General features: G+C 40.2%; 1 protein-coding gene across 1 annotated transcript in view; it reads right to left on the bottom strand.

The window, feature by feature from the left end:
• Asxl3 (ASXL transcriptional regulator 3) overlaps positions 1 to 23695 on the bottom strand; it is a 139100-nt gene that overhangs the window by 98609 nt on the left and 16796 nt on the right. The window contains exons 3-5 of the mRNA XM_036205161.1: positions 16263 to 16384; positions 6944 to 7061; positions 5857 to 5976 (exon numbers count right to left, since the gene is read on the bottom strand). Coding sequence (XP_036061054.1) covers positions 5857 to 5976; positions 6944 to 7061; positions 16263 to 16384 — 360 coding nt within the window. The remainder of the gene's footprint in view (positions 1 to 5856; positions 5977 to 6943; positions 7062 to 16262; positions 16385 to 23695) is intronic.

Below are 23695 nucleotides of genomic sequence, written 5' to 3'. Positions count from 1 at the left end.
CACTGCACATCTCCCTACAGTGCCCACAGAAAGAAAAGCATGAAGTTCCCTTAGTGTCGAATTCCCAGACACTCTGCCTGGAGGGCTCTGGCAGCAGAGGCAGGCAGAGAGGACAGGAGAAGCCACAGAAAGGCTCAACACTACACACTAGAGGCTCCATTTTGTGATAAAAATCTGGGGCACGTGTCCAACCAAGGCCCTGGTAATTAATCCCTTGCTTAGTGTGCTCAGAGAGTTCTGTAGACACAACCCACTTGGGCCCATGCATTTGTGGGTCAGGAAGAGTGTCCTAGCTTAAAGAATCAGTTTCTGATGGCAACATGCACAAGAAGTATGTATATCAAATGCCCCAAGGAAGAGGGAAGAAACACACACACACACACACACACACACACACACACACACACACACACACACACACCACACCACACCCCAGGCAAATAAGAGGAAAGGCCCAAACAAGTAAGAGTTCATAATCAATTCTAGTGTACCCCATGTCAAAGAGACCCCCAAACAGGCTTGACAACAGGCATCTTTATCTGCTCAGCCATCTTCATGGCTCAGGTTTTCAGTTTCAGTAACTCTGGAGAGCTACAGACAGATCTGAAGGCAGTGTTTAACAATATGAGGTTTCCATTTTCACATGTTCCCACCCCCTCTCTTTTTTTAAGATATGTCCAATTGATAATCACTCAAAAATTTGAAATTCAGTTCTCTCCAATAGAGACTCTACAGATACAGTGAAGTTTTCAGCCTACTGTTGGCCTTGCAGTAGATGGCCAACACAAACCAAATTTACTGGCAGGTTCTTGGTCTCCTCAGGTTCTGACAGGGCAATTTTTTTTTTTTAATCAACCTGACAGGTCCCTTGCATATATACTATAGTATCCATTTTTTGTGTTTGTCGGGGGATTCCTGTTGTGTAAGAACATGTATGTCTCTGTATCTATGTATGCATCTTGAGCTTTTTCTTTGGATCTTTTCCTTCTGGTTGTTCTTTTTTGTTTTATCTTATTCCAATTGGTTTTTGCTTTATTTAATTTTAGTATTATTCTTTGAATGCCTGTTTGTTTTCTAAGGAGAGACAGAAAGGGTGTGGATCCAGATGGGAGAGGAGGTGGGGAAAATCTTGGGGGAGTTGGGGGAAGGAAAATCATAATCAAGATATAATGTATGAAAGAAATCTATTTTCATTAAAAAAAGAAAAAATCTTCTGTTTCTTATTTATCCCCAATTTAAGATAACTTAGCATTTTAGTTAAAACAGTCTTGGTATATAATCTCTGGAAAAATAGATAATATTAAGCAATGCCAAACAACTTTCAGGAAACACTGAGGATATTTTGAATGACATACAGAATTATTATCCAATTTTCATTTTTATTTTTCTGCATGAATTTATTTTTCAAAATATGGAACACTCTTTAAAACCAGCAGAATTTTAATTCTGTATTACATAAAGATTGAACAAAAAATTAATGTTGGAAGGAATCCCAGAAGTTGGGTTCAATGAGGACATTATTAAAACTCCCTCAGAGACATCCATTAAAAGCTTGGGCTTGTTTAACAAACACTTTTAAACTCCTACTGTGTGACTAGGTAGAAGGTACAATTAACAATTGGTTTAGGCCAGTGACCCTGAATTTAAGTCACTTATATCTTAGCTGGGGTTGGGGAAGATATGTGAAATTATAAAACATGAAAGAGAGGAGAAGGGAGGGAACAAGACAGAAGATAGTGAAGCCAGACGAAACTTTCCACAGAATACAACACTGGTAGATGAATGTGATCCCATCTTGGATCACCCAAAGAGACTGTCAAGCCAGCTGTCTAGGTGACAGTGACCACTGATCCAGGGTCCCCGGTAGCAGTAGTGATGTTCTGCTACAGTATGTGCTGTCAGTCCTGAGGAAGGCTGTGCATAAGTGGGTGAAGGGTGAGTCAATGCGTGTGGGATAATTAGGAGTGACTTTTTATCCAGCTAGGGGAATCTTACCATGAAAACGAAAATTTAGGCTTACACCATGAAGTCTCCTTTTGACTGCATTTTGTTTTAACCTTGCTAATTGAAATGAGAAGAAACTTAGGGTGTATGTTCTAATTTAGAATAGTCTCAGCACATAAGGACTGCTACCCATTCTGAAAGAAGGTAAAGTAAGTTCAAAGCAGTTCTGACACTAAAGTGCCTCTGAGTCAGGTGGGGGAAACGGATGAGGGTGGTACCCCCGGCTGGCCTGGGTGGCGGCGGCGGCGGCGGGGGGGGGGGGGGGGGGGCATTCCTTCCTTCTGATTCTGTACTTATACATGAGTTCATTTAGAATGCTCTTCCCTGAAGACACAGCGTCGTCCAGGGAGATAGAAGTCATTGAAATCTTACTCCTTACTTATCTTGACTGACTTACTAACACATTCAGTTGACGTATTCACATGCTCATTTGTCCAATATTCTCTCAGCAGCTACCAAACGGAAGGGACACAAAAGGTGCGGGAGGATGACAAGGAAGGACGGGACAATCTCTGTTCTAGCAGACCCAACAGCACCGGGACGAGGAGAATACCAAATATCCTGACTCTAACGGAACACTAGAACAATCACTATCTGGGCCGGGAACATGACTCAGCAGGGCAGGGTGTTTGTCATCATTCCTGAATACCCGATCCAACCCCCAGGAACTGCATTGTAGAAGAGAACCAACAGAAGTTGTCCTCTGACCTCCACACGCATGCCATGGCTTGTGTGCGCCCACCCACCATCACCGGACAATTAAATATAATAAAAAAAATTTTTTTAGATAGTTTAAACATCTGGATGAGGTGGTTTGCCTGAAGATGGTCAGCTTGGGGCTTCCTTCCTTTCCTTCCCCTCAGTTTTCACTTACACTGATGGTGTCTACTAGAAGGTTGGTGAGCACTGCCAACTTCATTTGCACAAACCGAGCCAGCTTTGGCAGTCACAGCTGCTTCCTGGTGATCACAGGCTGTTTCGACTTTAGACTAATTTTAAATCCCAACACTTGCTTCTTTTGTTTCATACAGTGTTTGCCAAGAGATCTTAAAAGTGCTACCTCTTTTTCCATGTGTGACTAGAGTGCCTGCACTTTAACACTTAGGCAGACGCTTCAACTGATCAAGAATAAGGTGGCTCCCCAGTCAAAACTGCAACCAGTGGATGCAGGGCAGCTCTGCCATTCGAAGTCTGTCTAAGATGAATGGTAGAATTGTAGATGCACATGCCTTAGCCTGGATCTTAGCTGTGATGAAGCCCTCTTAACCTTCTGGAGCTCAGACTTTTTTCTTTACTGAAAATGGAAATCATTTTATTGTATACAGCTAAAGAATTAAATGTGACAAATTATATCAAACGTTGACCAGATGAGTCCAACCAACAGGCTCAGGAGAGCTTTGAATGGAGCTCAACATGAAATCATAACATCAATTAAAATCTTAAGAATGCAGTTCTTAAGTGTAAACTTCGTAGAGGCTTAGAAGGCTGACACATCTGGCCAACCAGTCCCTTAACCATGGACTATGATTCTCTGCATCCCTCCTAGAAAACAGCATCATTATTCCCCTATTTTGTCCTTGCATGCAGCAAAATCATCTAAGAAACTACTCACAACATGTGAGATGACCCGTGGTATGCATGATTACCTAGAGAAGCTGCCTGTCACCCTGTCTTTCAGTTGACCCTCAAGGTAAAACAATAACAATAAGACAATAAACCCCAAAGCAATTCTGATTCTCTCTACTTCAGTATGGTGATAACCATAACACACAAGGTCCCAATGGAAAACATCTAAGACCTGGGGCTTCTGATAACACAGCATGACCCAAGCCAGGCATGTCAAGGAAGATTATCCTAGATACTGTCCTTATATGTCATTCATTTTGCTGAAGTTGTAGTGGATTAGTAATCAACTAATTAATTTCAAGATATATCTTACTATGCACTATGGAGCCCTGGTTGGCCTTGAACTCACAAAGATCTGCTTGCCTCTGCTTCCTGACTATGGGAATCAAAGTCACTCACCACTCAACTCAGCTTCATTTTTTGTTTTGGGAGACAGTCTTGCTATGTAGCCATGGCTGGTTAGGTTTTCACTTAGACTTGAATTCCTGACAAAGCTCCAGCCTTGAGCTCCCAAGTGCTAGGATTACAGAGGTGTGCCACCCTGCACGGATAGCACATTCTTTTTAATTAAATGTCACTGATCTTTAAATCATACCTGGGTTTGTCCAGAGAATGAACTAATGCACATGTGTGTGTACATGTGGCTCAGATGTCATTCTGTAGATGTCATTCAGAATTTCCTACTGTTGGAATTACTTAAAACACTCAGACCAGAAAAACCTATTAGTATGTGTATGTATGGCGATTACCCAACACACAGAGACACATTTGGGGTTGTAGTAAATAACTATAAAAGCCTTAGAAATGATAGAATATAGATAACCATAACATATTAAAGAATTAAATTAAAAATTGCTACTCACTTCCCACAAATCTTTTATCTAAGGATCTACCAGTCCTATCCAAATGCTTTTTAGTGAAAGTGTGTCCCATGATTTAGTAAATTTTTTAGCATACAGTAGGCAATAAATAAAACTATCAAACCAGTCAACAACTAGTTACAATCTGGCTTAAATTTACCAAAAATAAAAATTAAATAAATAAATAAATAAATAAATAAATAAATAAATAAATAAATAAAAAAAAATAGTACTACATTGCCAAGCACGTGGCAGGCACAATAAAAAAAGTTCAGGCCAGTAAGTTCATGGTTTTTCCTGACCACCATATCAAATATCCCTGTGAGTATGAGGGAGTTGTGGCAACATGGGGTGACATGGACTGTGTGTGTGTGTGTGTGTGTGTGTGTGTGTGTGTGTGTGTGTGTGTGTATGTGCATGAAGAAGCAATGTATTCTTCAATTGCTCTTCACTTTATCACTGAACGTGGTGCTGCTCATTGATTGACTAGACTGAATGACCAGCAAGCTTGTGATGTGCCTGTATCTACCTCAACACCCCATTAGTCCTAGAGTTACAGACATGCAAGACCATGAGCAGACCTCAGGTAGCCTCTGGGGATCTGAACTCAGGTCCTTAGTGTTTTGTGGAAGGCACTTTATCATACACTGAGATATTTAAACACATGCACTCTAATGCTCTAGGCTATATCATCATTGTGTCTATTCAAAGGTGAAGTCAGTGGGCCCAGGTCCCTCAACAAGGTGTGTGGGCAGTTAGTTACAAGTGTCAGCTCAGGAAACACTCATGTTTGTCTTAATTCTCATACTTCAGTACACCCCTTGCAGATCTGTACTAAAGCAAAAGCAAGCATCCAGAACAAAATCCACTGTTACTAGCAAGGTCATTGGACAGTGTCCCCCACACCTTTCAGGAATTGTATACAGTTTCTGTTTTGTAGACAGCTATTACTGAATATTTCAAGCATCTCAAACAAAAATCAAGGCAGGACAACCCTACTGCAGCAGACCCCATGACAACATATTCTCCAACTCGATACATCCTTCCAAAGAGAGTCACTTTTATTACATCCTAATAAAGAGAGGCCACAATACAACACTGCATGCTAGACAGAATCCTGGCTACACAGGTAATTACTTCAATACACATTCACATTAATTTTGCTATCTTTACCCTCTGCTTTATCCAATAAAATTGTATTTCATTACAAGCTTGAGACTCAACTGAAACTATAATGCTTCTCAATTTAGCATATTTTTTTGTTTAGATGAACGAAGGATATTTTCAGTTTTCTTGTTTAACCACTAAAAAAAAAAATCTGTTTTTTTAAAAGACATACATCTCTGAAATGTGAACTGGTACTCACCTAAACCAGACTTTTTTAAGCGTTTTAAGTGCTGACTTGTTTGTTTTCCAGTGGGAGATTTTTGCCCATGTTTCATTTCTTTATCTGAACTGTCTGCTTCCCCATTTTTAGACTCGGATCCTAAAAAAGGAAATAGTTATTATGCCATTATCTTTCTCTCCCTGTCCTTGACAAGAAACATCTAAAATTGTTTTAAGAACCACAGATATAATCTCCTTTTTCTTTTCCTGAGTTAATATACTACCTTAGCCACAATCTGATTCCCCTATTGGATATAAAGAGAAAAGGCCAATAAATCAATCAACCTGGACAAAAAGCTAGAGCAGATGGCCTAATAGCGGAGTTTGACATGCATTCACTGATCAAACAGCTTTTAAATGAAGGAGTTGGGTCTCTGTAAAAATACATGAATAAACTCCAACACTACCATGCCATTTAGAGACGATATCAGAGAGAGAGATGGATGAAGGAAGAAGGAAATGGAAGAAAAGGAAGAACCAGACCTTAATCACCAGCATTATACTGAAGCAGGAACAGAAAATGCAAACACCAATTCATAATGAATTCAACAGTTCACAGCTGATAAAGTGACAGGAGGCAAATGAGAGGAGTAGGCCAGGGCTTCACAGAGGTGACAAGGATGTCGCCAGAACACAGGCACTCAAAGGATTCCAGGCTTCGCTGAAAATCAAATTCACACTCGAGAGAAAAACTACTTTCCATGGTGTTGCACACCAGCATGTGGTCCAGAACTCAAGTTCAGCATTCAAGGCAAAGCTGATGCAAGGACAGCAAACCCACCAGCATCAGGATCCATCTCTCACACCTACTGACATTAGCAAATTAAGTCAGTTGATGAGGAAGAGGCTCTGCCTCTAAAACACAATAGTTTGAAATTACTGAGAAAGAGTCAAAGACAGGTACACATCTATAATACAGATGCACATTATAGACATATGTATAAAACTGAAGCTCACATGAGAGTATCTTTTCAATTAAAAAAAAAAAAAAATCAAGCCATCCCTCTCCGTGAGGAAGTCTCCTCCGGGAAGGAACTGGCCAAGCATACAATATTTTAGCTCTTTACCTGAAGGCGAATCCGACTGCTCATCAGACACCTTTAATGGTGTCAAAACAACACGAGGAACAGTCTTGTTCACCATCATTGAGACTCCATTTCTTCTTTTCTGCTGCTGCCTCAAAGCCTATAAAACATGACAATAAAATATAACATAAAAATGTATCCACAGTGATTTCTGGTTATTGAATTACATGATCCACTTGCTCATGACTATCTCCAATCCCACAGAGCCCCTGACTTGTCAGGATTCTTGGTAATCACCTTTGTCCATTTTCCCTCAAAAGCATAAAATTGAGCTTTGGCAAAGGGGTTTAAGCCTGAGGACATTTTTGGTCTAATTCTGATAACAAAACACCACTGAACGGCTTATTCTACCTTAGCAGTGTGGCTTGAAAGCCTGTGGAACTTGATACTAGAGCTCCCAAGTAAAATAAATGTAAAATAAATGTTTCAAAACCAGGATAAAAATATATGTGTCTGCACTTCTCTCGCAGGTGCTCTGTCTCCTGTGCGCTGCTCAGTCAGTTAACACCAGGTGTCATCAGTATGTACGGCATGTAAGAACTACTGTATTGATGCATTCACTCAGCCGTGGGGAGCGCTGCACAAAATCACCGAACATGGCAGGAATCATTTATTTCTGTGAAGGGAATCAGTCCTAATCTTGGAAAGCTTGCAGCCCTTGGCTTCTGTCTGCTTGACTTTGGCATTAACCTTCAGAACACGAACATGACAGGGTTTGGGCAAATCCAAGAAAAAATAGATAGGAGAATAAATCTCTTCAAAATGGGAATGCTTTGTGTTTCATAAATGAGTCCGCCATAGCGATGATAATATAATAAAAGGCATTTGAAAGTTTTGAAATACAGTTTTATCTAGCGAATCGCTTTATGCGGAAAATTACCTGTAATAAAAAGGGTTTTAAGCACGCTAAACAGGAAAAGCCATTAAAAGCCAAAGCTGTAGGAATGCTGAAATTCCTCAAAAGGTTAAAAGGGGGCCACAGACTGGTCTCAAACCTTTTTGTTCCTGGTTTCTGTGCAGTTTCTCCTAATTTTACCATGTCTCAGTTATATGATTAATGTGCTTTGACCAACAGCTGTCACAATCTTCTGAAATACTGCCTTGACTGTATATTTCTTGGCTGTCAAAAATAATGTGCTCTTATTTACACAGGGTATGAGCTGTATGTTTCACTTGTTGACCATAAGATTTAGCAATCACATAGTTACAGAAATGAAAAATTAAACAATACTTAGGGGCGAATTCAGATGAGATTTAAAGCCACATGACAGATGGGAGAGTTGGAGAATTTATTATAAATGATATATTTACTAGAGATAACACCCTGGGATTCTTATATTTAGAGAGTTTTTGTGAAGTCCCAGGCACTGTTGAGGAACCAGAAATACAAAGACTCATTATGCCATCCATCTCATCTTAGCATGCTGTCAATAATATATTTAATGAGGCCACATGTGCTATAAAGTATTTAAGAATTTACTCTTTCTTCAAGCTGTGTATGTAATTGGGCATAAATTGTGTAACATACTTGCATAAATCTTTCTCGTCTTTTGTAAAAGAACTCAAGGCACTCTGTAGGTATTAACCTAACAATACAAGAGAATTAGGTAAATCAGTGCTTCCAATTACAACTGAGGCCTTCTTCACCCACTGTGTAAATCTACACAGGAGAATAAAGGCAGCCAGTAAATATAGCAATGAATCTCTATGTGTCCAGGTATCGCCAACTTCAATTCCTCCTGGCGAAATACTAGCCTTCTAAAATACCCTCTTCATGTGTGCACGTGATGTCAGGGGATTATATTATGGAAAGTGTTGATTAAACTATAAAAGAAATTAACTAACTAACGGCCTGGACCTGTAAAGAAAGTCAAAGACGCCATGCTTCTTTTCTAATTCGTGATCAGCAATAACAAAAATACATAAAAACTTTCACCTTCAGTTACTAGAGCTGAGAGGCCTCTACAACCAAAAATTTAACAAGTGGATAGAAACCACAGCAGATGGAATGCAAGAATGAAAACCATGGCTGCTGTGTATTATTATCAGGTAGGATAAAGAAATGCTAACATGGACTCCATCCAAATGACATTTCATAAACATGTACATTTGAATAATACCTTCCAAAACACTATTTTAAAAAGTAATGAAATGCCCCACTGAGTACTGTAGGCAATACAAACTACATATGTATTACATAAAAAAAAAAAATGTTTTAAGTATATGAGAAGCATACACGGTTCTTTGCTATGCCCTTACAAAACAAGTATTGGGGCTGCAGAGATAGCTCAGTGACTAGGAATATTTCTCATGCAAGTGTAAAGACCTGAGTTTGAATCCTCAACACCCATGTAAAAGCCAGACAATGTCACACACCATTGTTGTGTGGTAGAGACTTATTGTAAAGGAAAAAAACAGATAACCACAGAGGAAGATAGAGGAAGACACTTATAATTCTCCCTCGGCCTTAACATGCATACATACAGACACATGCCCCTGAAAACACACACACACACACACACACACACACACACACACACACACACACACACACACAATTTAATTCCAAGCAACTCAGAGGTCAGACAACAAAAAAGGGGTCATGTCTGTTTCCTATGGCATCAGATTGTAAAGGGAGACCTGATGCCACAAACTACAATGTATCTCTTTAGACTCCATCAGCAGCTGTCTAGAGGAGTCCAACTCTTCCCAGGAAGAAGAATGTATTTGATGATAGACACTGGGCACCCTACACACACACAACATAATGATGGACACTGGGTACCTACACACACAACATAATGATGGACACTGGGCACCCTACACACACAACATAATGATGGACACTGGGCACCCTACACACAACATAATGATGGACACTGGGCACCCTACACACACAACATAATGATGGACACTGGGCACCTACACACACAACATAACATTAAGGGAAGACAATACAATGCTGTTTCCATTGAGTGTCATCAGATAGGCCATATGTCTCTAAGTAAGGGTATTTAGACATGCTTCCTGCCTACTTGGATACTTGGTGGCACAGTGTGCCTTTCCTTCATGGAAAACAGATTGTTCTTTGGTAAAGAGGCAGTATATGACTGTCTTCAGCTATGCTCTGGCCAGTAACTCCAACTTCCTGCATGTCAGTTCTTCACAGTTCTCTGAAAAGCACTGGAAGTATGGAGAGGGAAGAGGAGAGCAGAGGAAGAGGCTGAAGTTAGCAAGGACCCACATACCACCTGGGAGGCCAGAAGCTGCTTCACCAAATCTAATCCTTGTTCACTTATTTCTGTAAGTACTGAGATCAAACCCAGGGCCTTGCACACTCTATGAAAGCACTCTAACACTAAGCCATATTTCATCCTTCTGTAAATTATATTTTGATACAAAGTGTGACCACATTTCCCAGTCTGGCCACGGACCTGTAATCCTCCTGCTAACCATGTCTGACTCAAATCTAATTTTTAGGTCTGTTTTTCTGTTTATAAATAATGTGTTAAAACAAGGTAACTCCAGATGACAGGCAACCTGAGGTCAGCAAAACGTGCTATCTGCTAAGTACCACTATGAACTTATCTGTATACCAGGGGACAATGAACACAGCCAGACTCCTTCCACTGAGGCCTCTGGGGTTTGGGTGGTTCTCTTTCAAATCAGGAGTGCTTTTTTCATAGTACACATCCCTTGGAATTTTTTATATAATGAATATATAATATATAAAATAAATATGAAGTCTTAGCATAAAGATATAATAGAGTTTATTTTCCTTAGAATGAATTTTCCTTAACTTTAAAAATACATCTATGTGATAAGTTAAGGAAAGGGATTAGAAAAACTTGTTTTGACACCCATGAGGGGTGCAAACAAGGGTCCCCTAAAAGACAATGCGTTTCCATTGTGACATCATGGAAACATTATTTTGTTCTCCACTAGGTCAGTGGTGGCCCTAGTGGTCCATCTATACTAAGGTCCTAACTTCAGCATTAGCTACTTGGTCTTATTACTTTAGTCTACATCGATTTTAGGGGTACAATTCCTCTGAGATACCTCTACTTGTCAGGCTTCTCTCTATTTTGCAATGCAAACAGATTGCTTTACTGAACAACTCTACATCCAATCATTTTAAACCCAGAAGGAAGCAAGCCTAGAATCTAAATAAATAAGCAGATGGGAAGTCTAGAACACTCTGAAATGAATAAATGTCCCCTCTGGCTGGTCATAAAGCACAAAGTTCTACATTTGGTTATCAATGCCAATGATAGGAGGGAGATGCAGTGGATTGAATGCCAACTGACCCTAGTGGCATTTGAACACTTGGTCAACATCTGGTGACACTATTTGGGGAGGCTTAGGTGGTACAGCCTTGCTCAAGGAAGTATGTCACTGCCGGCCTCACAGTGTGTCTAGGTGACTTTCTTTACTTCATGCTTTTGGTTCAGCATGTGAGTTCTCAGGTTGAAGAGATGCTACTTTTTCAGGAGTCCCAGGTTCATTTCCCAAGATGCACATGGTGGCTCACAGCCATCTATAACTCCAATTACAGGTATCTGATGCCTTCTTCTGGACTCTAGGGGTACCAGGCATACAACTGGTGCACATACATACACGTCGGCAAAACATTCATATGCATAAATATCAAATTAAATTAAATAAAAATGCCTCTGAACAAAGTAAAAATAACTCTACACTCACTTCCGGTTAGCAGTGTCTTTCTGTGGAAAGGAAAGTGCCAGCTGAATATTCTTTCTCTACAGAAATATACAGTGTGATGCTTTCTTATAAAATGACAGGAAAAAACTTTTAGATAAACATTTCATTTTAGGCAGAAAGCTTTCCAGATAATGCTCTAAAAGAAAATAAATAAAGAAGGAAAGTCATCCTCATGTCTACTCTAATGGGAATAAATAAACTAAAACTCAGTACCAGGAGCTTTTTGTGTTGACTTGGCGCTTTAAACAATAAGTGTTCACTGTATTTTAATAGAGAAACAACACCAACGACATAACTTAAGAATGTGCAGAACACAGTTAGCCCCTTATTGAAAATCTGAATGTCACAGGCAATGACTGCTAACACTCCAATAACTAGAAATGCACACATGGCAACAGCTGTCTGTGTCAGGCACCAGCAGCAAGCATTGTGACTGGTGATAGGAAACTACTGCCACCATCATCACACAGCAAAATACCAAGACTGCGTCTGCTCTACCACAGCATGAGGATGAAGGATCTGCGACCTCCACCACCCTAGGAAAACTGGGGGACGTCAAAGCAACAGAGGCGACACGTGGTTATCGTCACTACCACACTATTGCCAGAGCATAATACACCCTTCTTTTCATCCTTCCTATCATTTTATTCTGCTGGTTAAGATTCCAAAATATAATCTTGCTTTGCTTCTTAGAAAGATCAAAAATCGAATCATTCCACATTGTCTAAGGATCTTAAGAACTCAATAGCAGAGCAGAAAGCAGACAGGGAACAAGGTAATAGCAGCCGATTCTGAGAGCGCTTACACGGAAAAACAACAACAAAATTGCAAGGAAATAAAACGTTATGTCCATCACACTAACCAACCCCATGATGATATGAAGGTAAAAGGAATTCCGGTACTTTGGAGCAATAAAAATATTCTATCCAGTAGTCAAGGCACTAGAGCGTCTATACAGTCCAGTCTGCAATGGCGTTGTGGTCAGCAGCTTCGAGGTCAAAGAACTTGCTTGTTATAGTGTCATCCCGTATCGAAGAGTGAGCAGCTTAGCCCTGTGATGCTGCATCTGGCATTGCTTACAAGAGTTTTGTTTTCCTGTTTTAGTTATTGTTTTAATTTGTTTGTGATGCGAAGGCTCCTGCAATCTTAGGAATTTGTGTTCACCTACTTCTTTCTATTGCAGCTTAATTGAATCAGAACACACACAGTTTAAGAAGAAGTTTATTAAGCAAAGCAAAGTAAAAGTGCACTCATACACCCAGAGAGATATGGTAGCATGCTGACCCCAAAGGACACTAGCAGCATATTGGGTTCTGTAGTGCAGGACTTTTTTTTTTTTAAGTTTGTATAAATATTTATGAAGTGGGTTAACATTCATGAGGATAAGGTGATCTTCTCTCCCCAGTTATGATAGATCAGATTCTCTATTTTAGGGCATTTCATCCCATTATCCTTTTGAAAGCCTACAAGAAGACCTAAATCATAATGTAAATGACATTATAATGAAGCTTGGGTCCTTTGAGGATTCAGCCTGTTCTTGGGTGCATATGTGTGCTGATGGAGAAAGTCCCCTGGCACCTGAGTTTCTCATAAAGCTGGGGGAAACTAACTGCAGCTTCAGACATGTTTAACCGCAGGACAGCATGAATGAGAATGTATTTTCCATGAATTTTTTAGTGGCTAATGTCACTGAGAGTGGGCCATCACTACGTGTAAGTACTGAATACAAGCAGTCTATTTTCGGAAATGGTATTCCTAGTGCCCCCCCCCCCCCACATTACCCTCCTGATGTCATACAAAAACTCAAGTATGTATATTTGCATAAATAGTTTCAAAACTGTATATGCTCAATAACATGCCATATGCTGTTAGGAGGTATTGATGATGAGGATAGAATCTGAAACTGAAATTTTAGATTCAAATGTTTCTAAGAGTTAGCTGCTTGATGATCATGAACAACTTAGGTTAATTCACTGGACCTTGGTTTATTTGAAAAAATAAATAGCTTATGGCTGGGGATGGTGATACACGTAGGATGTGGGAGCAGGAGAATGGGGGATTTCAAGGCCATCCTTAGCTATATGATAAGTTAAAGGCTAGCTTGGGCTACATGAGACCCTATCTCAAACAGCAATAAAAAAAAATAAAAACAGGCACATAAGTGTTTGCATACTTCCAAGGGTGAGTAATAATGTAAATATCACTTCATATAATAATCACCGAAGTGATTTAGCTGTCTTACATGCTATGATTATGATTTGTGATTGTATACAAATACATGGGACATATATTCACATACATGAAAACATGTTCAGACATATATGTACATGTTTATATGGTAGATGTAGATAAAAATTCTATCTGGTTATAATCTTTCAACTGTCCAAAGCAAATTGAAAGGTACATATTGTCTGGGGTTACAAGGTAAGAGCCATATGTTCAGTTAAGTTTTAAATGCTGTCTTAAGGCATTCAGCAGTTACAGGGAATTGCAGTAAAATTCTGCCCAGGGAGCTTTTTTTTTTTGAATGTTATTTACAATACAAATTAGTGATTAATGGAACATTAGCATATCCGACCTATAGTGAGCCACATCTACATGGCTGCTAATTTGCTACTTGATTATAAGATAGAAGTTCTAAGAAAGGAATAAACAACTCTTTCCCATAACTGAGAAGCTCACAGGACATGCTTCTAAAGACAAACTTTAAACTGTAAGCAAGTTGTGCTTCTCATGAGCACATGATCTACTACAAAAAAAGAAAGAAATGAAAAAAAGGGAGAAATCAAGAGTAACCAACAACACTGCTAAGTCAAAGTTGTAAAACATTAATAAGTGTTTAGAATTCAAGTGATACAAAGCTGAAATAATGAAAGTGAGAGAAAAATGACACCAACATCCATCACAGAGATCTGAATGTTCTCTTCCCATTCGTGCCCAGCACGATTCACAGTCTGCACATCCTCTAGGCCACACACGTGGGATGCACACGTTCCATTTATGATCCAATTTATGTTTCTTAAATGCCACAGCCACAAGTGTCCAATTCTGTACTCTTTGTTTTGTGCTGTTTAGTATTTTATTGCCTACATCTATTTCCTATTTGCTGCTTGAATGGGCATCTGCTTGGGCTTGTCTACCTACTCTATCCTTTATTTCACAAATTAAAAAGGGATATCAATGTTGATCGCAGCTTTGCTCTGTAGTATCTAAAAAATGTTTCATAAAATTCATGGTATTAATGGCAAATTAGCAAAGAAGATTAGCCCTCTGCAGCAAAAACACTGTCAGTACCTTAAATATGGATGTGAGACCCATCATTTCAGTAATTAATACAGAATAGAAAAGTAACATAACTCAATATTAAAATGCTCAGTTTCCTTCCTGAATTTCCTTCTTTGAGGCAGGGATGGTGGGTAGAAGCATCCCAGATCTACACGTGAATGTTAGCTGCTATGGCAAGCCCGGTGTGTAAAACCAGCAGACGTAGTAGGACTGCTGAAAGAGGAAGACTCGCTAGTACTCACAGGGAGACGTGGTCTCAACTAACAAAACAACCACAGTGAGGAGGGTAGGAAGATGAGGAAAAGGAGGAAGAAGCCACAAGAGCATCAAGGAACAACTTGGCTGTTGGGGACTTTGCTCCAACTCCTCCGGAAAACATTGTTTCTCCTTTCCTAGTTATAAACACATTGCAGGAACTGGAACCCTGTTCCTGACTTCCACTAAACATATACACACTGTGTGTAACCACTACTCCACAGCCCATCTAACCATAGGACCTCTCTTTCTCTTGTGGTCAATACCTGGTGGTGTGGTGGCAGCAGCTGACACTAACTAAGTGGGGATCATGGGGCAACCATGCTCGATCACAGCTTCCTACACATCATCTTGATTATCCTTCAGATCAATCCTATGTAAAAAGTACTCTTGCTGCCCCCCTCTCCCCACTCCCATTTTGACGGGATGTAAGAGAATCAAAGAGGAAAATGGTTTGCTAGATTCTCAGAACAACAGTGATTTAAACCAGGCTGTGTCAGTACCCAGAACCCAATATTATATTACAGCCATTACCTCTACCACCCCACCAACAAAGCATGAGGCCACACAGGTCAAGGCCAACAAGGTCAGGCAGCTTCTGTGATATACAGATGAAGTTCCATTCAGTATCGAACAATACTCATTACTGCAGCAACAGCTAGATAAACAGGATGATCATAAACAGAAATATTAATTTCCAAACTATATAACATAATTATGAGCCCAACTGGATTTACTATGAATCAAATCACACACACACACACACACACACACACACACACACACACACACACACACATTCTTAGATGACTCTAGGCACATTTCCTATTCTGTTTTACATCAGAGTTCTTAGTCCAATCATCACCTAATTTTCAATATATAGTAAAATTATTATACTAAATATTACAGAAACAGACAAATCCAGAGTACCTCTGTTTCTGTTTGATTTGAGGTTCCTGGTTGTCTTACTTGGTCCGCACCACCCCGATAACCTCCGTAGGCGGAACTGGAGGGCTGAGTGGAGAGGGCAGCCTCTTACCTGTTTCAGAGCCTTTTTGGTATGCTGCTGAAAAGAGGACACCAGCTTGCTTTGCACTGCTGTGTTCGGGAGGCTGCAGTCTCGAGTGGAAGGGGCTTCATCCGTTACCTGCTTCGTACACACTAGAAGCAGAGAGAGAGAATGATATTACTAATTTGAATTCCTTTTTTTACACCCACTGTAATTAACTCACTTGGAGCTTTCTCTAGCTGAAAATGGATACTTAAAATACAGCAAAATAGCACAGTACGAGCAGACATATCTGGATTCAAAGAGGAGGGATCATTTAGTAACTGCGGCCAGAGTTCCACTTAACTGTTCTAGGGGGCTGGGCTTTCATTCTCACAGGCAATTGTTTTTGCCTTAGAGCAAGCATATGACATACAAACAGCTATGTACCTGCCTTACAATCAGGGGCCAATGGACACTATGTCTATCTGCATATGTAGATCCTACATTGGAACCATCTTAGTGAGTGAAATTGTTTTAAACATACTCAGGTGCACAGACTAAAACTGATTCGTCTACCCACTAGCCAGCCCCTGGACAATCCATGGTGTCCCAGACTGTGTTTCACTTCCTATGGGATACAATCCAAGATGCTTGCCACCAATTTAGTTTACCCTCTACAGATAACAATGCGTTCTGACCATTTTTCTGCCAGGTTTGGGCTTTCCTTTAGCCTACCCCACTCAGGAAATTTTCTCCATAAACACTGCTATTGACAGCTACTGTGCTGAAGTGGGTGTCCGCAGAGCATACAGAGTCTACTGCTCCGTGAACCATTTGCTGTGAAGCTAGCTCTTCCTCGGCCGCCCTCCAGTGGGAGGCTCTGGGCAGGAGCACAGGGAAAGACCCTGCTCCCCATTCACTAGAGGAAGGGAAGAGATTCACAGAAGCAAAGTGAGGAATGCAGGATAAGTGGCAGAATGGAGGCATATGTCAAAGGCAGGAGGCAAGAGGAAGTTTCATGGAAGAAAATAACCCGAGAACATATTGTCAGAGCTCAAAACAAGACTTTTTAAGGGCACTGGGTAAAGAGAAGTCAGGACTGTTTTCCAAGTGATGACAACTTGGGGGAGGAGGTTCTGAACAGACTTTTAAAAAAAACTATAGAATAAAGAGTGTTTAGTTATCAATAACCAGCACATGCCCTCAATAAAAGAAAAAAATAGCTACTTTAGTCCAAAATGGATACACTCTTTACATAAGATTTGCTTTTGAAGGACTAGCATATCCCACCTAGAAATGAACATGTAATTAATTGAAAAGTTTTGTTGAAATCAGAGTTAATTGAGTTTTGTTTTAATACAGAAGGTAATTAGAAAGCCAAAATGAACATATTTAGCAAAAAAATGTTAATTACTGCTAATTATTTTTGAGAAACTTTACATATGGGATCTCAGTTAGTTCTTGAAGTTTATTTGTTGTAAGAAAAATGAGTCATTTCCATAGAGGGCAGAAAGAAATATAGAGCTCAGAAAGACTCAGAAAGTCACATACTATTACAATGAGATCATACCTGTGATCCCAGGCTAGCCCAGTCCCATAGCTAACTGTTTTCTACCAAAAGTACTGCCCCTCAAAGTGACGATCTGATGGTAAAATTTCACGTTTTAAGAATTAGAATTTAGCTGCATGATGTTGGATATACGAAGTGGAAGGTGAGCAGGGCTTACAGGATTAGGTTATTCAGTGGAAGGGTAACAGAACCAGGAAGTACTACAGTAAACACATTTTGGTATCTGCTTCTGGAAAGATGGCTCACTGATTAAGAGGGCTTTTTGCTCTTCTAAAGCACCCAGGCTTGGTTCCCAGCACTTGTGTAGGTTAGAAAACAACTACCTATAATTCCAATTCCATGGGGTATGATGGCCCTTTCTGAACTCTGCAGGCAAATGCTCACACATGTTTGCTGTGGATATCGCTCTGTGTAAATAAAGTTCTGATTGGCCAGTGGCCAGGCAGGAAGTATAAGCGGGACAAGAGAGAAGAGAATTCTGGGAAGTAGAAGGCTGGAGAGAGACACCGCCAGCCGCCGCCATGAAAAGCAACATGTAAAGACACTGGTAAGCCACAAGCCATGTGGCAAAGTATAGACTAACAGAAATGGCTTAATTTAAGATAAAAGAAACAGATAACAAGAAGCCTGCCACAGCCATACAGTTTCTAAACAATGTAAGTTTCTGTGTGCTTTCTTGGTTGGGTCTGAGCGACTGACTGTGGGACTGGAGGGTAAGAGAGATTTGTCCTGACTGGGCCAGGCAGGAAAACTCTAACTACACATGTTCATCAACATACACACACACACACACACACACACACACACACACACACACACAGAGAGAGAGAGAGAGAGAGAGAGAGAGAGAGAGAGATACACACACATACACACAGATACACACACAAATAAATAAAAATAAAACCTTTTAAAAAAGATTTGGAGATACATATAGAGACAGAAGTCTTTGAATTAAAGATCAGATGGCTTTTTTTCTCTTTGATACACACTGACAGTTTTCATGAAGACAGTCTGGATGTTCTAGTAAGGACCCCTTTATAACATGTCCCTAGACACATTGGGGACTGGAGGACCAGGCTTCTTTCCTTAAAATGACTACTGCACTTGTCTGGTTGCTGACACTTCAACAAAGCTTCTTTACCAATAAATATCCACCAGTCCACCAGTTATACAGCTGCTGCTCTTAATATTCTGAAGTCTCTATAATGTGTGACCAGCCAAGGAGGTGACAGACAGGATATAGCATCTTAGTTGGACCAACTAACAGCAACGGGCATAATGAAAGTCCAGCTGAAAGTAACGTAGGCATTAGCAAATATGCTTGATCACTTCTGCATTCTCGGTGGTGCCTCTACTCAGGAAACTGAAAATTTACTGACCAGGTTAATGGAGAACCAAATGAAGTCTGCGGGTAATGAGAAACTCACAGAAGATATGAAATTGCTTTAGCGCATTGAGCATGTAAATTCAAGTTTACTATTAATATGTTTAAGAAATACTTTTAATGGTACATCTTTTTAAAATAAAAACTTCAAAAGTTTTCTTGTTTTACTTTGTTTATATGTGTTTGAGTGAAGGCATGTCACAGGCCTTGTGTGGAGGTCACAGGACAACTTGCAGGAGTCAATTCTCTCCTACCATGTGGGTCCCAGAGATCTAACCCAGGTCCTCAGACTTGTTAATAGGTAGCTTTAGTGGCTGAGCCATCTTGCTGGCCCAGAATCATCAATCTTCCAAATGTAAACTTCAATGCAGCAGGGATCAAACAATAACAAGTTCTGACTGAACACTCCCAAACCTTTGCGCCCTTTTCATTATGTAACTGCTGTGAGAGCAGGGTGCACCCGTGTGTCCTTCCAGAAGAGAACAGCTGTGGCTCTTACCATCCTGCCTCTTGCCCTCTGACCTAGGACACCCTCTATGTCAGGAAATCGACTTTAGTGTCAACACGTATATTTTAGCTCTGTTATTGTCCTGTGTTCATTTGTGGTTATTCACAGCCATGTAGAAGAGTATGTTCAATCCAGAGCTCAAAATGAAGGAGGCTGGAGTAGGGGGATCTGGTCCAAGAAATACCATAAAGTGCATTCGCAAACTAGGCCTTCCCTGACCCCACTTTACTAGTCTTCTCTTTCCCTTCCTTCAAAATTTAGCGCAGTACCACCAATAACACCTCATTTCAGCTACTGTCCCCCTCATACCTTCCATCGATCTTGACGTGGTTTTCTGGGTCAAAATGGTTTTCTCTAAATATTGGCTTCTGATAAAAAAAAAAATACACTATGACAGGGAAAGGAAGCGTACTTAACAATAAAATCCATAAATGATTGTGCCTTTACATTGGGTATGAACGTGTTCATCCCTAGACTCCAAGCGATGGCTTATAATGAACATACTTCGTTTAAAGCATGGACAAATGTAAAGATTACTGTGAACATCTCAGTTAATTCATTCGCCAAACATATGACAGGAGGGTAGTAGAATGGGAACTACCCATGCACTGAGGAAATGGATTATGCAGATTCATATTCTGACAGAACATAAGGCTTTCTTTCATCTTTTTATACTTATTTTGCAGCTGTCAAGCGGATGCAGAGATCCACGGCCAGGCTTGAGCTACTATGGCGGGTTCCTGGCGTGTGCGTCTGACCTGCAGTGCGGCGGGAATGAGAAATCTATAAGCGGCACTTTACTCTGCTGCATGGTGGATTTAGTCTTTGCTAATTTAAAAAAAAAAAAAAGAAAGGTTTCTGGGCTATACACTGCTTTGATAGAACTGCTTCTGATAGTTGATGCTACACATGGCTCCAGACCCAGAGCTGGCAGTAAACTGTACCACCACCATGTTGGGAAGCTGAGGTGGGCAGAGCCAGCAGCTACAGTGGTGTTTCAGTCTTACAAAGATGGATATTACACAGAGAATCTGGTTTGTCTTGACTTTGGGATTTTTAACTGCAGAAAAAGATTTGATCGTAAAAGCTATTGAGTTAAACAAATATGTAAATTTTAAAGGTACCTTGACTTCAAAATTTGGATATAAGAATATGTTGCTTTGGAAAAGAGTCTCTGCTTTTGTTTCCACAGAAAGCCAGAGGCTATGGATTTGTTCCAGATTAAGATACATCAGATTTGATCAGCCAAGACCCCCTGAAAGGTCTCCAATGACACAATGGCCCAGATGATCCGACATCAAAAATGGTTTCAAGGCAACTGACTCAGAGGTTTACCCTCATGGACTACTCCATAATCCTAAAATTTTCTTTATGTCCCCATAAGATACAGCGCCCCCCTCCAGCAGGAAGTAGTAAGAAAAACTACACCCAAATTCCCAGCTGGCTTTGGAGATGTAATTGGCTCACTCCTTCTCTAAATCCAGGCATATTGTTAAAAGAAAAGGTTAAGAGATTCTTGTGTCCCAAATCAGAAGAGCCCTCTGGTGTGGGACAGAGAAAAACCAATATTTTATTTAAAACAGGTTGATTATAAATGCAATCTCTTTCTAAAGATAAAAAGGGGATAGGATGAAAGGGTAGACTAATGAACTTACTTCTAAAAGAACAACAGCTCATTTAAAATGTTTTACATTGGTATAGATTTTAGTCTATTGATACAAACTTAAAGTTAATTTTGTTATACTGTGTGTATATTTCCACTCGTGTTTGTATAGCTCATTTTAAATTGAATGGATAATTAAAAATAGATTAATAATTAGTCATCTATGATAATCATACTCATAGCCATGTTAGTTGAGTCTTCTAGATATACATAGGGATATTTCAGATAGATAGGTAATCTTCAAATACTTCAAAGACCTACAGAATATGGCATTTAAAATACTTTTAAAATTTAGACTTTCTGGACAGTGAGATATGTCTGCTCCTGGCAGCACCAATTTACTTCAGAGAGGAGGATGGACATTGAAGATACTTCATATCTTATCTTCACCTTGGCAAAAATAGCCATTTGGGCAAGAAATTGTTCTTGCCTGGACTGCTTGATCGACTGGACATGCAGGACCCATAGAAAGGTAACCACTAAACTTTGCTTGACAAAATGGTCCTTCAGGTTCCTGCTTTGAAGAGGAAACTGCCAGACATTCTACAGGACACTGAGAGAAGTGACCGAGAGACACTAGCCCTGGTGGGCTGAAGACAAATGCCCCAACTTTACAAAGGAACATTAGGTGACTGTCCAGGCTGCCAGCTGTCTCTGTCTACCCTACAAGACTCCTGAAAAATGCTTGCATCCTTCTCCCGGTTCTCAGGTAATATTATATCCTTCTGAGGTCTTTGATGTGGTTAAAGGCTAGATAGTTATAATTTCCTCAGTTATGATAAAAGGTAAGTTGGATATAAAACCTTAGACTCACAAATATAAGATAGATAGGATATCTTCTTTAATATTGTAACTGTAATTCTTGCTTGATAATTGTTTTGTTATATGTAATTGTACTATGTAAAAGTTAAAACCTTCCTTAAAAAAAAGAAAAAGAAAAAGGGAAGTGCTGTGGATATTGCTCTGTGTAAATAAAGTTCTGATTGGCCTGTGGCCAGGCAGGAAGTATAGGCGGGGCAAGAGAGAAGAGAATGCTGGGAAGTAGAAGGCTGGGGAGAGACACCGCCAGCAGCCACCATGAAAAACAACATGTAAAGACACTGGTAAGCCACAAGCCATGTGGCAAAGTATAGACTAACAGAAATGGGTTAATTTAAGATAAAAAAGGTAGATGACAAGCAGCCTGCCACGGCCATACAGTTTGTAAACAATATAAGTTTTTATGTGCTTTCTTGGTTGGGTCTGAGCGACTGTGGGACTGGTGGGTAAAAGACATTTGTCCTGACTGGGCCAGGAAGGAAAACTCTAACTACAGGCCCCAGGTGGAGCTCCAGGAGCCCAACTGGCGAGAAAGAGGAGGGATTGTATGATTGAGAATTGTTGAGACCATGATTGGAAAAGCACAGGGACAAATAGCCAAACTAGTGGAAACATATGACCTATGAACCAAAAGCTGAGGAGCCCCCAACTGGATCAGGTCCTCTGGATAAGTGAGACAATTGAATAGCTTGAACAGTTTGGGAAGCACCCAGGACCTGTCCTTAGTGTATGAGCTGGCTGTTTGGAACCTGGGGCCTATGCAGGGACACTTTGCTTAGCCTGGGAGGAGGGGACTGGACCTGCCTCAACTGAATCTACCAGGTTGAGCAGAATCCCCAGGGAAGTCCTTGCCCTGGAGGAGATGGGAATGGGGGGTGGGCTGGGGAGAGGGTAGGGGGGGTGGGAGAAGGGAGGACAGGGTAATCTGTGGCTATATGTAAAATTAAATTAAATTATAAAATTAAAAAATAAGAATTAGCTATATAAAAACTAAAAAAAAAGAATAGATGTGATAAATAAATAACTGGAGGTCTGAGTATTCATCTAAGAGGTGGAGCTTGGTTTGTGAAACGCAAACTGAAGATAAGTTAATGTCAGAGGAGAGATCAAAGGAAATTCCCTGTAAGTGAAATTACAGCAGGAGCCAGGAAATCGAACAACGGGGACAGATGATTTATCCAATAAATATCAAACCTTGACATGAGGCTTAGAACCTGATATCTTCTTGGCATTTAAGACAGAATGGGAGCTGGGATTTTTCCTTTCTTTTAAACTATGTCAGTGTGATCACAGAATTAATGACAGGTCTTTGCATGACAGAAAGGCATGGAATTTTTAAAAAGATGGCCTGCCCTTCTCATAGATGCCATAGACGATTACACTGAGAACAAGGAAACAAAAACATTTTCACTGGCCAAGTTGGTGTTCAGCATTTCTTAAAAGGTACAGAGATACCTTTGTATCCTACATTTTGCCTGTCTCCTCAAAAAAGGCAAACTGAAAACATAGTTTAATTGTCTAGTTTCAAACTTGCCTC

The sequence above is a fragment of the Onychomys torridus genome, chromosome 13 (genome assembly GCF_903995425.1).
Source record: "Onychomys torridus chromosome 13, mOncTor1.1, whole genome shotgun sequence".
Lineage (NCBI taxonomy): Eukaryota > Metazoa > Chordata > Mammalia > Rodentia > Cricetidae > Onychomys > Onychomys torridus.
This window is presented reverse-complemented; position numbering and strand designations above follow the sequence as displayed.